This window comes from Myotis nattereri (assembly GCF_964212035.1).
Source record: "Myotis nattereri genome assembly, chromosome: 11".
NCBI lineage: Eukaryota > Metazoa > Chordata > Mammalia > Chiroptera > Vespertilionidae > Myotis > Myotis nattereri.
The window spans coordinates 56629627-56645008 of record NC_138086.1 but is presented as its reverse complement, the minus strand read 5'-3'; the positions used below and the strand labels follow the sequence as shown (position 1 = coordinate 56645008).

Genomic DNA, 15382 nt, shown 5'->3' with positions numbered 1-15382 from the left:
GGATTTGTGGAAATACAAGAGTCTTAACATAAAGTATTTACCTGCATTTTAAATCCTACTAGTTTATTTTCTACAAAAAGAAAACATCCTCAAAAAAATTTGATAGATATTTTTGGACTTTGTGCTTCCTATGGATTTTAGTTTTATTAAATAAGGTAAGTGTTTGAAGTACCTTACTAGCTTTCACAGAAGTTGGTTTAGTGGCACACCATGATTCTATTGTGCATTAGACTCTGACTAAAGAGATAATATTACAAAGAAATAATTTACTCACAGATTACGTAAAGTAACCTAGTGTTGGGGTAAAGGCTTTAAGTTGTACTGGGTGGTAGGAAAGATAAAGTCAATCAAGTTTATTTGCCATTAAACTCTTGTTTCAATGAATCCCATTTGGTATGAACAAGCACAGTGACACATCATCGACTGCCTGTTGTGAAGCGATGGCCGAGCCTCATCTCTGTTAGGAATCATTGAATGGAAGGGATGACTAAGAGAGAATACTTTGCCTTTCCCTGAGTTATCAGATCGCATAAAAATGCCATGCCTTGACTTTAAACAGAATGAAAAGAGCACCTCTTAAATTGAGTATTATTACTCAGATTCAAATACAACATAAAGTCCATTTGAACATGCGGCAACCTGACTCTACAACACACATCCTTCATTGTCACGACAGCAGCTGCGTGATGTGCTCTCCGTGTGCATCTTAGAAACCTCTTTACCCAGCACCTGTGGGGCCACCAGGTAGAAGCTACCTCTCAGTCTCTGCTTCTTGGTCCAGTCAAGTCCCCACAGGAAATGAACTGGAGACTTCATCTTTCAACAACGGACTGACTCAGACATTTTTCCCTTGGAACATCGCTTTGTTCTTCATAAAAAGGGGCCAGTGTGGCTACTACAATTGGCTGCTGGAAATCCACACGAAGAGTGAAGGCTTGAATGGTGTGCCTTGAAAATTGTGAGTTTAGTATTAAATATATATTTTAGTTGTATCAAAAAGCATAGATTTTTACAGAATGGATTTAAGCAAATACCTTTAAACGTATTTGTTTTCCTTACTTTTTAGTGGAACAACTTGAGTGTGTGAGATTGTATCACTTTCTTCTAAAAAAAACCAAAACACCACTAAATATGCCCAAGGAACATAATTGAATGTCACTTTTGATTTTTTAATGTACAACAAGTAGATATTAAAGTGTCAAAATAAAGGAGTTTAATCCTTAAAAATAGTTGTTTACAAACATACTACAAATGAAAGCCTTAAGGGTTCATCTTTAAAATGAAGATCATTAGAAACACTACAATGAATTTTGAGATCATGAGGATTGTCAGAGTATGAAGGCTACAGGGGAAATTTAAGTTTGGATTAAAGCCAGAACAATATGTGGAGGAGTACAGTGAAAACTGTGCATTTCATTTCCTCTGGATTTGGAAAACTACTAAATGAAAGTTAACAACTATATACATGCTTTTAATCCCAATGACAGTGGAGGGGCTAATACACAGTGGATATATAAATTATATACTTTGTATCGTTTTTTAAAAAAATTATTGTGCCTTTTTATTTTAAAAATTCAAGTGTTAGGGTGCAACATTTTTAATGTCAATCTATATAATAAAGAGCCAAGGTCATAACGACTGAAGGCTCGACCAGACTGGAAGTCAGTGCTGGGTTGCCCTGGCGACCTAGCACTGACTGGGGCCACTGTGGGCATCCAACCCAGAACTGACTGCCTAGGGCAGTGATGGCGAACCTTTTGAGCTCAGCGTGTCAGCATTTTGAAAAATCCTAACTTAACTCTGGTGCCATGTCACATATAGAAATTTTTTGATATTTGCAACCATAGTAAAACAAAGACTTATATTTTTGATATTTATTTTATATATTTAAATGCCATTTAACAAAGAAAAATCAACCAAAAAAATGAGTTCGCATGTCACCTCTGACACGCGTGTCATAGGTTCGCCATCACTGGCCTAGGGGGCTGCAGATCAGGCCCAGAAAGAGGCCTGCAGAGAGAGAGGCAGGGTCTGATCAGTAGCCTCTGTGGCAGCCACTCATCAGAACTTGCCTGTCTTTCTCTCCCAGCCTGGCCAACAGCTGAGCCTCCATTGCTCTCCAAGGTCTCCACCAGGGCTGCTGATCAGCCTTGCCTTTCTGATCAGGCCCCATTGATAGGCCCAGAGTTGCTGACTGGAATAGAAACTGACCAATCAGAACCAAATCTGGGTGAATGTAAGGAGCCAATGGCTGCCTAGGAGGCGGAGCTTTTGACACTGACTGGCATAGAAACTGACCAATCAGAACCAAATCTGGGTCAACAGTGAGGAACCAATGACTGCCTAGGAGGCAGAGCTTTTGATGCTGACTGGCATAGAAACTGACCAATCAGAACCAAATCTGCCAGCAGAGGCGGGAAGTTGGGGGCGAGATCAGGCCTGCAGGGGAGGGCAGTTGGGAGCCAGATCAGACTGGCAGGGGAGAGCAGTTAGGGGTGAGATCAGGCTGGCAGGGGAGGGCCGTTGGGGGCGAGATCAGGCCGGCAAGGGAGGGCAGTTAGGGGTGATCAGGCAGGCAGAGGAGAGCAGTTGGGAACTCAATCAGGCCGGCAGGGGAGGGCAGTTGGGAGCAATCAGGCAGGCAGGCAGAGGGGTTAGGGGCAATCAGGCAGGCAGGCAGGTGAGTGGTTAGGAGCCAGTGGTCCCAGATTGTGAGAGGGATGTCTGTGGGATCGGGCTGAACCTGGTGGTCGGATATCACCCGAGGGGTCCCCAACTTGAGTGGGTGCAGGCTGGGCTGAGGGAACCCCCCCTCCGTGCATGAATTTCATGCACCAGGCCTCAAGTTAAGATAATAAACAGGGTTTTCTCTATTAAATTATATAACCAAGAAATCAATTAACTATTCTTTAACCAGAACAATAAATTAAAAGTAAATTTAACTTTCACAGTTATTAGATTTGATGTAGTAAATTCATGTTTTTATGACTACATATATATCTATGTGTTATATTTCCTATACACATCATTTGCTGATTCAACTAAAATTTATTGAATGCCTATTTAGTATAAAATCCTGTGTTTTTAAAATGTAGATTTATGAAATTTCTTATTTAGCCCAGAAATATGCCTTCTCAAGTCCATTAAATATAAAAATAATCTTAAATTCATCTCCCTGATTGTGTTTAGAATATAAACTCTGATAAATGCTAGGATGCTGACATTAAGAAAAAGAAAATAATCATCTGAAATGACCAGTATTTAGATTGAATGATTAGGTTCTGCTTATGTCGGTTATAATACCAGGTTTGCAATACACCCTTTCACCTGGATTGTTCTAAGGCCTACAGAGCCTGTCCATTTGGCAACACTGTTTTCTTAAACTTCTAGGATTATTCTAATATTCAGAGATTTTGCTTCACTCATATTGAAGAGATAAGTAAAAGTAAAGGGAACCAAAGCATATCAGAAAAGGGCTGCTCCTCTTAACCAAGAAAAGAAAATCTATCAGTAGACTTGTAATAGTAGACAGCAGCCTACGTGGGAATAGTGCCACAAAAAAATGTACAGTTAAGCTCGCTTTTAAAATAAGGAGATAATTTGGAGTGAATTGAATTGGCATGATGATAGGATGGTTGTAACTTTTTGTTCTCTGTAAGCTTAAGGCTGAATAATAATCACTTTTAGGCAAAAGAATTGAGAAGTAAGTAATTCTTAAAGGCTATGCTCAAAAGCATTCCTGCCCAAAGCATTCCTCTACATCATGTATTTGGCTTTGAACAAAAACTCTCTGAAGACCAGGGATAGAACCAGGCATGATGGATCCAAGTGGCTTCCGCTCCCACTGGGCTGCAGCCCTGGGTCGTCGGGGACAGGTCTACTCTGCTCCAAGAAATGAAGGGATCAGAGGCAGTGGCTAATGTGGTAAAAGAAATATATCCAAATATGCCCAGCCCGTAGCTCCTAGTATAAAATGTTGGCTTGTGGTAAAACACATTATAAAAAGTAGCTCTCATACATACTTTTTAAAGATGTCTGTCAAGGTTAAATAACTTGCCCATTTCATTCATTGATTTTTAAATTTAAAAAAAAATGATACCAAGGCTTTGGAATGTAATTTCATAAAAGGTATTTTAACTTTTTTAAGCAAAAAGGGTTGCATGAGGTCACAGAAGCCACACAAAGAAACTCTGAATCCTCCAAATTGATTAAAAAATAAGTCAGATAACCTACGAGAGCCTCTGGGGGAGGTCCCTATGAATTCTCCCTGAGCTGCATCTAAATTATGAGCCTCATCTAAATTAGATTCCTTAGGCCACAATAGCTTTCATTGAACAGCCAGTTTGAGAGTCTGGAGCAAGAACAGGTTCCAAGGAATAGAAAGGAATACAGCACAGTTCCTTTTTAGAGGGAACAGCACCCCTTTTTTTTGTATGTGTTCTAGACTTGACCTTCCTCTGACATTGGAATTATCTGGTTTCTTATCCTCAGTAGCCAGGTGCCGAAATATTAAAGACAGCCGTAAGCAAAGGAATAGATTGGTTGAACAGCCCAACTGGTGGTGCCATAATAAATGGAAGTGGAACTAATCATATAGAATTAAGTTTGGTTTGCTTGGCACCTTTGTCTTTTATGAGGCACTTGCATGGGAAGTCAGAAGAAGACAGTAAAACAAAAAAACAAAACAAAAAAAAACCCAAGAAAAACAACTGAGAGAGGGACACTCTTTAGATTCCAATGTAACTGAGCATCATAAATTTCCTAGCGGCCAGCACTGCGAGTAGGAAGAGATTGCGGAACACGGCTAAAAAGAAAAAGTTGTAGGGATTTTTGTTTCCAAAAGGGACCCATGCACCTGTTGATGTGTTTTCCAGGTCCTTGAATGATAACAATTTATGAGGCTATTAATACTAAGCCCAAGATTTATCAGATGTGCTGTTTGTCTTGCAGCCAATCTAACCTCATAAAATGTAGGTTGCTTTGGGTTAAAATGGAGCGTTCTGCTGTTGGAGTTATTCAGAGCATTTAAATTGGTTAATCCTACAAGAACGGTACATTTAGCCTGCCTATTAGGGAGAGTCTTTGGGGATTCCTACCAGTTGCAGAGCCAGGCTGGAGGGGGCGGTCCACTGCTGGGTGGGGTAACATGGAGGCAGCAGGGGAGGAGAGAGTCCTGGAGACAAGAGGATGTTTCTCTAATCCATCCATGCCAGCCACAGCCAGCGGAGCTTGGCGCACACGTGTGTGCGGGGGTTCCAGGAAGGGCTGCTGCCAAGATAAAAGCACAGTAGAAAGAAATGTGAGATCAGCATCGAGGGAGACACTGAGGACGACATGTCAACAAATTAAGTTCATCAGGTCAGCAACATCATAAACGGTGTGAAGGCAAAAGAAAAAAATAACATAGAGAAAGGGAGAGAAAAATAAAAACAAGATCTAGTCAATAAATCCATTCAACAGATGTTTTCACACTGACAGCCAGGGCCTGTCTGCCTGGCTAAGGAGGAGGTGATGGCAGGAGGCCTGTCAGTTTGAACTGATGGAAAGAAACAGACCTTTAACCTCAAGAGGAACAACAGGGACGTCGACTTGGACTCATTTCCTATTTTGATACCAACGTTTTAAATACAGCCCCAGAATTGTTGCAACACAGACTGGGAGAACAATTCAACCGCTTTCCAACTGCCAATGAGCTCGATTCTGAAAATTCTGTCTTGATTCATTTCAGTAATATTGCTAATGAAGTCTATGAGCTGCTAAAAATTACCAATTAAAGGGCTCAATTTGACACCTTTCATTCTTCTTATCATGATATAGGGTGATGAACTTTTGTGGGTTGTCCGATATAATCTCAATACTATAAAAATCATTCGTTTCTTTTAGAGAGGATTAAATATAATCTCAGTGATTTAACAATGTTATCATGTTTCATAGTTCACAAGCTATCAAATCAAAGAACCAGAATTTGGAAGATTCATTTAGTCTGTTCCTCTAAAATACAGATAACTATTAACTATCAGTGACTATTTCTTCTTTGTAACACCGTAACCTTTGAGTTGCTTTTTATGTTTCTTTTATTTTTAACATGAAAAACAACTGAACAGTGATGCAAAGATGACCATCACGTGCCTTGGATAAGGAAACTGATACTCCAAAAGATTAACAGAGTCTTTTAAATACAACTCATATTCCTATAATTTTAAAAAAATGTACATGCCCTTCTGCTTTGATCTACTTGGCTAGCATTTACTTTTTAGGGACAAACATCACCTGTCCCTAATGAGGCCTTACTTCAAACTTCCTGTTAGGTTAGGTTGATCCCCTACCACCCACTCTATGCCATTATAGTCATACTCATCTTGTATTTCTAGTTTAGGATGTATCAGGCTTGGTACATCCTAAGTGTACAAATTACTGAGAATGCTAACCTATCTACAACACAGTACATATCATCTGGTTTAATGTCATTATACATTTCTCCACATAGGAGTTCATGCTACATAGAAACAAGAGTTATGATTATAAACATATTTAGTTATAGACCATAGGTAGGCAGAGATGTTCCAATTTAGAAATATATTAAGAATCATTTAAAATTAACTTTATAATAGCTTATAATTGATGTATATATTGCTACTTCTGTTTTGATTTGTAGATAACTGAACCATCAATCAACTGGCAGTCACTTGTCACATGCTGAGGCTTTGGACGTTTGCTTCAATGATTAGGATGTCTTGGTCAAGATCTACTTCTAGTTATAACAGTTTAACACTTTTACAAGAGTCTAACTCTCTTGATTATCTTGATCATCTCCACGGCGAATGTCCCTTCTCTCATGGATCTATAAGAAGCGAGAATGCAAATATGTAATCAGGACTTCTGGAGTTTTCTTTCAGGAAAAGGCAGCTTTTCTGTACTATATGATCTAAAACACATGGGTAGATATATACCTGAATGATAGTAATATCCATCCCTCTGTCTCTTCCTACCATGATCTCCTCTTTAACCCTCATCTGAACAACGGCAAAAGGGCCCTTAGTTAATCACCCTACTCCTAAACACAATCCATGCTCTTCCTTCCTGCAAGAATTCTCTTCCTAGAGCCCTCCTGTGAGGAAAAGTTAATACAGAATTCCCTGAAGGTAAATCAAAGTTTGAAGAACTTCCCCAGCCTGCCATTTGGTCTCTCCTTGCCCTGAGACCAACCTGCATCTGCAGCCCTAGATCTATTCCTTTTCTACGTTCTGGCCAAAATACCATGTACCACATAACAAACTCATCCCAGCACAGCATTAAGACTTTCATGGGCCTTGGGCACCTTTAACTTCTTGGGCCCCTTCCTCTATAAAAAATAAAATTAAAAATTATATTTTATGCTTACATTGGCATACACTAAATTCATTATTATGTTTATTTTTTCTGATCAAAAATTAGCATTTATAATGTGTAGTGGGCCCCTTAAAGTATTACAGGGCCCTAACCTGTTTGGCTCAGTGGATAGAGCTTTGGCCTGCAGATTGAAGTATTCTGGGTTTGATTCCGATCAAGGGCATGAACCTCGGTTGCAGGCTCCTCCCTGGCCTGGGCCATACTCAGGGCACGTGCATGAGGCAACCAATGATGGGTTTCTCTCACATTGATATTTCTTTTTCTCTTTCCTCTCTCTTCTACTTTCTCTAAAAATCAATAGAAAAATATCCTTGGGTGAGGATTTAAAAAAAGGGAGGGGGAGATTATAGGTTCTAGCACAGTGTTTATTGTACCTAATGGTTATGTTGGCCCTGCTCATCAGTGCTCCCATCAATCTATCTTTTCTGTACCATCCCCTGGAGGCTTGTCCATGGAGCTTCACAAGTGGCATTCACACACATCCTCGAAGGTCCACTTCAGATTTTACATAGACCCACATATGAGGTCCCACATTAAATCTGTTTTCACTTTCCATTAAATTCCCATCACATTTTGTTTTTTCTCAATCCTTTTCCCTATCATCGTCTTTTCTATATTAGACTTATTACATGCAATAACTACTTATTGGTCATACTCTGTACCAGACACATTGTTGGCATGCTGAGCATTTTCTACGTTTATTGTCTGTAGTGAAAAGACAAATACTAAATATTTATAAATTCAATGTGATTATGAATGAGTTTGTATAAGAAAAATGCAGAATGCCATTAAAAAAAAACACACACATAAAGAACCTGATAGAAAAAAACCTGGTGTAGAAGTAAGGGACTTCTATGAAAGTGATGTTCAATTTGAGATGTGAAGGAGAAATTTAATTAGCCAGGTAATGAGTGGAGGGAAGCTCTAGATACATTTTATACATGTATGCGTGAGAAATTATCTTTTCATGTATAATATTGAAAGCTTTTTCAAACAGGGGTTTCTATCTAACTCATCTGTGAACTTATTTTCTGTTGCTTTCTATGTCTTTTATTGTGTTTTCTTGAAGCTAATTATTTATGCATTAAAAATATTGAACAGATATTTGAAAATTAAAGGCCATGGTTGTTTTTTTTCCAATAACATAACCATGTTTTAGATACCTGGGGTTACTAAATGTCTTTATCTCTCAACTAGAGGCCCGATGCATGGAATTTGTGCACTCGGGGGAGGGGGAGGGAGGGAGGTGGGCCCCTTAGCTTGGCCTGTGCCCTCTTGCAGTCCGGGAGCCCTTGGGGGACTAAGCCAGCAGTCAGACATCCTTAGTGCTGCCAGGGAGGTGGGAGAGGCTCCCACCACTGCCACTGTGCTCACCAGCTGTGAGCTCAGCTTCTGGCTGAGCGGTGCTCCGCCAGTGGGAGCTCACTGAACACCAGGGTGCAGCTCCAGCATTGAGCATCTGCCCCCCGGTGGACAGTGCGCGTCATAGAGATTGGTCGTTCTGCCGTTGGGTCAATTTGCATATTAGCCTTTTATTATATAGGATGACTGCTCAACACTGTAAGAACTCCATGTGAATAACACCAATATAGTCCTTCTCGTTTAATAGTGCATATTTGTTCTTTTACTTGGGCTTCACTGGATGCCTTTGAGATAATGGAACAACAGTTTGCTAATTGATAAGCAGATACAAATGTTACATTTTACTATAGAACTTCACAATGAGGCAAGAAAAATCTTATTTATCCAATCTCTGCTTTTAGGAATATGACAGTGCAGGTAAGAGACAGATAACTACTTATTCAATAGTCACTATTTATTCATCACATATGTGTCCATCCAGCATCTATTGTGCATGTAGAAAGAAAGAAATCCCATGCTGCACTGTATAGACAGAGAAAGGAATTAAGCATGGCACCTAATCTTTCATGCTGCTATCCAAAATTCAAGGATTTTATCCCTAGTAAGTTTCGTAAGGATATGAGCTTTGCCCACTGACTCATATATTCCTATGCAGTGTTTCACACATAGCTGGTGTTAATCTACGAAGAATAAAATAATGACTAGAGCCATAACCGGTTTGGCTCAGTGGATAGAGCGTCGGCCTGCAGACTGAAGGGTCCCGGGTTCGATTCTGGTCAAGGGCATGTGCCTTGGTTTCAGGCACATCCCCGGTGGGGGGTGTGCAGGAGGCAGCTGATCTATGTTTCTCTCTCATCGATGTTTCTAGCTCTCTATCCCTCTTCCTTCCTCTCTGTAAAAAAAAAAAATCAATAAAATATATTTAAAAAAAATAATAATGACTAGAAAGGAGATATGTGGTCATCCTTAAGATCTCACTGTAAAATAAGATAAATCAAGAAAGCATACTATAAGCAATCACAACATAAGAGAATCAAGGAATGGTTAATGAAAAATATAAGAAAATAGAGAACAGACAAAAAAAGTATCAAAGGACGACAATACCTTGAAATGATTTAGTATTACAGCCAAGCAATAATGAAATAAATGAGTGATTTGAGGATTTCTTTTCCTTTGTACTTTTATGCAGTCTCTAAATTTTCTGCATTTCCCTTACATTAAAACTTTAAGAAAAATGGTAAATGTTATTTAAAATAAACAGGTGACACTTTCAAACACTTCATTAGGACAGATTCATAATCTTTGGACCTAAGAGTAGACATGGATCAAATATTTTTTTAAGCTTCTGCCAGAAAAATAAAACTATAGAAGAGAGAAGGGTTTATTCACTTTCAAAAGAGTTGACTATGATCATATGCTGTCACAAATTAAGTATGGCTTTTTATGTAAAGGGAAAAACTTGACAAATCCAGTAAAGCACACATTATTATGGTGCATGTTAGTCATCAAAGTATCACAAAATGGTAGGCCACTTTTATTTCTGATGGCGATTACTCCTCCCCAATAAAAAAAGCATTCTTCTTGAGGTATAAAATTTAGATTTTTTTTTTCATTTGTAGCTGGAATTGATTAAAATGTTTCGCTAAACCTTTTTTTCTATTAGCAATTTTAATTAAATAATCTTATCTCTGGTTATTTTCCATACTTCTAGCAAATATGAAAGATGCTTCTCTCTTGAATTGTCAGAAAAATAAAATGTCAATCAGTCCAGAATCTATTGTTATTAAAAAATTAGTGGATACCCAAATTAACCTTTCATCTATTGAGTGCCACTGGAAATGTGTTTTCCCATTAAATGAATAATTAACATCCCCTCCTTCCAAAAAGCATTTTTGATGAAACTGTCTTTTTAAATATGCAATATTGAGTCTGTTCTTTATGCGTATATTAGTCGTTCGTTAATTGGGAACTTTGTTTTGATTGATTACTTTGCCAGACTGTGATTCAGGTAAATCTCTCAAGTATATTGAGATGTATAAGACAATCTTTTGTTATATGAAGTTGTCTAACACCTCTATGCCTGAACATAATCCTCTCTGCCTGAACATAATCTGTCTCCTCCCCCTGATAAAAAATGCAACTTTCACAGAAGAGTTACTATGCACCTATTTTATAAATTCTTCAATGAAGCCTAGTAAGACATCAGTGTCATTGGGGCCCAAATTCTTCCTAAATTATGGTAGATAAGCATTGCCATCTACTTGGAAAATGAGTAGGAATACGTCTTGAAGTTCTCTCTGTATGATGAACACAATGTTCTTGATAAGAGTAAAATATTTATTGGGGGTGACTTACTAATGGCAAATATGAGGTCATAAAGCCCCTGGGCTAAGGAGACTTCAAGGTTCTTTTTAAATTTATTTTATTTTTATAATAGCAGTCATTTTGGTTTTGTTTCTGTTTGGATTTGTTTTGCTTTCTTGTTGCCACTGCTTAGGGACCTATTTTATGGCCTCTGGGTTTTCACTTTGTTCTGGATGGTTTCATATTCTTCCAGACTTGTGGGTGATTACTCATTGTGTCCTATAATCAATATCACCATGCAATTTCTGGAGATCAAGAACAGAAATCACCAATTATAGTGTTTAATCTTTGAAGTAATCTGAATTATTTGAAGTAGTTTAATAAAGGATATGAGCTCAAAGTAAAAGAAAGAAGATCATGAAAAATAATTAGGAAAAAATAAAATTCTATTTCTAAAGCCACGTCTTTAAAGTATATTTTCCTCCTTGTTTGGAGTTCTGAGCAAACTGAGTTTTCTTTCTGGTTTGCAGTGTTTTGAATTTCCAAAGTCTTGCTTTTATAGAAAATTAGAATCATAAATATGCCTAAGGTTATCTTCTAAGATGCCAAAGGCTAGTGGGAATTTACATGTTCTAAAATCTTTGTATTATTCAGAATGGATGTAGCAATCAATATTGGTTAATTTTTTAGACTTTTAAAGTTAAACATGTTAATCATTTAAAAGTAACTAGTAAATAAATGGAAATAATGTGCATAACTTTGAAGCAGACAAAAGATTTTGAAAGAGAAGCAAAACCAATAAGCAATCTAAAAATAAATGGAGAAAAAATAAAAGCATTTTCTGAAAAAGCTCAAATCCCCATTTATCACTAAACACGGTTGATGTGAATGTACTCAACTTACTAGTTAAAAGATGGAGACAGTCAAATCAAATTTTAAAAACAGAAAGTCTATTTTCTTTGACAGAGCAAGAATAAATTAAAAGGTTCCTCGAAGACATCAGAAAAATACTAAGGAAAACAAAACAAAAAAAAGCAAAAGCCTTGTGCAGTCATGGTAAAATAGACAAAATAAACTTCAGTTGAAAAATATTAGAGACCATATAAGCGTACATATGAAATAAGTAGCACAAAAACTCAACCAATTTTTTTCCTAAACCTAATAACATAGGCTCAGAAGGTAAAAAACAAAAATTGGCAGAACTCTAAAGGAAAGCTGAAAAATCCACATCATGGAATGGGGTTACAACATATTTATAACAAAACAATTGAGGTTACAGGCAATTTAAATAACACAATTCACTAGGTTTGAGATATATTAGAATTTGCCACTGATAAACATATATTCTTTTAAGCACACATGTAATGATTTAAAAATTGACCAATATAATAAAGCAACTGTCAACAAACTTAAGAAATTAATATTTACAATGGAATATTATTCAGCTTAAAAAAGAAGGAAATTCTGACATGTTCTACAACATGGATGAATCTTGAAGACATTATGCTAAGAAAAATAAGCCAGCCACAAAGAACAAATACTTTGTAATTCCACTTATATGACATACTTGGAGTAGTTAAATTCAGAGACAGAAAGTAGGTGGTGGCTGTCAGGGGTTGAGAGTGAGAAATGGAGGGTTATTGTTTAATAGATACAGAATTCCAATTTGGGAAGATGAAAAATTTCTGAAGATAAACGGTGGTGATGGTCACATAATGGGAACATACTTAATGCCCCTGAACTACACACTTAAAATGGTTAAAATGGTAAGTTTTTTGTTATATATATTTACTGAAAAAATAGGAATTAATATCATACAGAGCGTGTACTCTCACCACACAATAGTCAGAAATGTAAAGTAAGTGGATGAAAAGATACATTATATTCTGGGACAGAAAGAATCAATATCATAAGCATAACAGTTCTTCACAAATTAAACTATATTTCTGGAAATCCTAAGCTGACTCTACATTTTGTATAGGAGAGGAAAGGAGGGAATAGCCAAAAGAATTTTGGAAATAAAGACTACGGCCCAACCAGATATTTATACATACTAAAAGCTAAACCATTTAAGACCACAGGGTATTATACAAAATAGACTAATGGAATAGAGAGCCCAGAGCAGACTGAGCATATGGAAACTCAATATGTAACAGAGATGACCTACAGAGTAGGAGATAAACAAGGGATGTCAATCAGTGAGTCAGGGCAATGGTTATCCATAAGGGGAACAATGAGTTTAGATACCTGCCTAATATTACCTGAAAAAAAAAAAACAAAAAAAAACAAGTGAAAGTGGATTTAAAAACTGAAATGTAAAATGCATTCTAATCGTTAGGAAGGAATTCAAATACCTTTTAAAATCATAAGCCAGAAAAGTAGGGATAATATTTGCCAGACATGACATAAAGCAATGTTTAATGTCTACAACACAAATTCTAAAAACAAATAGGACCAGAGAAATGAACAAAAGGTTCAAACAAAAAAATTCACAGAAATTTTAATAATCCAACAAACATATCAATAGAAACAACTCCACTGGTAATCAATAAAATACAAATTAAAACCAACATGAAATACCATTTTATACTAATCAGACCGATCAGAAAATGAAAGGTCTTATAATACCAAGCACTAGTGAAAATATAGGGCAAAAGAAACTCAGAGTGCTTATAGGAGACTAAATTGCTATATTCACTTTAAAGAACAGCCAGCTGACATTTAGTAAAAGTGAAGATGGGTAATAAATCTACAGTAAAAATAGTGAGTGAAAGAAAAGCAACCAAGAGAATGTATGTAAAGATAATTACTTACACTTAAAAATGTGCAAGTGAATATGATATTGTTTGAATAAATATGCTAATATAAAAATATGTAGAAATACATGAGAAAAGTGAAAGGCAAATTCAGAAGAGAAGGAATGGAACAAGATGAAATAGGAGAGAAATATATAGGAAATACCAATTGTATTTATTCTGTTTTATGTCTCAAGCTAGATGTTATGGATGTTAATTATTATAATCTTTATTACTTTCTCTGTATATTAATATATTTTAAAATATATAATACATTGGCACATACAAAATATTGATATTTTTATGGCCTACAAATGGTTTTTATTGAAAACTACATTTTTGTAGAGAAGGAACAAACATTCATTGGAAAATACAAAAAGAAAAAATAAGTGAGAGAGAATAAAGAAATCTAGAAATGTAAAAGTAAATGAGAAAATAAAGTATGAAAATATATTTTTAAAAATAAGTTTAAATACCTGAATATAATGGATATTCATAAGATATCCATTAATTTGTACCAACTTTCACTGATAGATAAATTAATATAACAACACATACAATTAAGTATACTTTGTCTTTAGAATTTCAAGGTATTATTATTAAATACATTTAAATGATAAAAAATGATACTGAAGAGACTGAGAAATTAGTGCAGAAGGATGTAAACTGGGAACTTCAAATGAGGATTTGGAACAGAATACTCAAATGTGCAAACTTTAAGAAAATATCTGAAGAAACAAAGACATTTAACAGCAATTATTTCTAAATACTGACACTAGGATTGATTGATTAATATTTTCTTATTTTGGCTGACCTATATTTTATAAATTGCCTAATAAACATACATTTTAATTCTGTTTTAAAAGTTTGAAATATTATACTTTATTACAGTATCAATTTTAAGTGGTTAAATATGGTAAGTGGTAGGTGTGTAGTTATAATAAACAAGCATAGATATCAATGCGGACTTGGACCAAGAGAGACTACTGGACGCCAGCTACCTGTGAAGAGAAACCTAACTACACTGTTATACTCCCACTCGCAAACCTAGAGCCTGGAACAAAAAGTTCAACGTAGAGCTACCAAAAGACACAGCCAATTTCCAAAATACGTACATAACTAAGAAATGAAAATATATGTCCCACAAAAACGTATACATGAATGTTCATAGAAACACTGTTTCCTTGTAGCCCAAAGTAGAAACAACCCAAATGTCCATCAACTGAAAGAGAAATAAAATATGGTATACTCATCTATTAACACTACCCAACTTCTAAAAAGTAAGTTTTTGTTTTGTTTTGCTCATTCATAAATACACAATCTCATATGCTATTTTCAGGTGAAACAGGCATTAAACTGTAATCTGATGAAACACAGATACCTAAAACAAATATGAAAGTCAAAATATTCTCTTAGAATAAATTTTAGTGAATCCAGTCTTAATATTTTTAAATTTAGAAAAACACAAACCTATCTATTATGTCAAGATCGCAGAGCAAACAATGCTAAGCAGCCAGCAGTCCTCACAGGGC

The 15382-nt window shown here is 36.3% G+C and overlaps 1 protein-coding gene across 4 annotated transcripts in view; it reads right to left on the bottom strand.

Annotated features, from left to right (window-relative positions):
- Positions 1–15382, bottom strand: part of HDAC9 (histone deacetylase 9) — an 847690-nt gene that overhangs the window by 249384 nt on the left and 582924 nt on the right. For 3 of the 4 annotated variants that reach the window (XM_081102526.1, XM_081102528.1, XM_081102527.1), the window contains one exon: positions 5097–5265. In XM_081102526.1, coding sequence (XP_080958652.1) covers positions 5097–5265 — 169 coding nt within the window. Of the gene's footprint in view, positions 1–5096; positions 5269–15382 lie in introns of all 4 variants that reach the window. The other variant, XM_081102525.1, reaches the window with a different exon arrangement.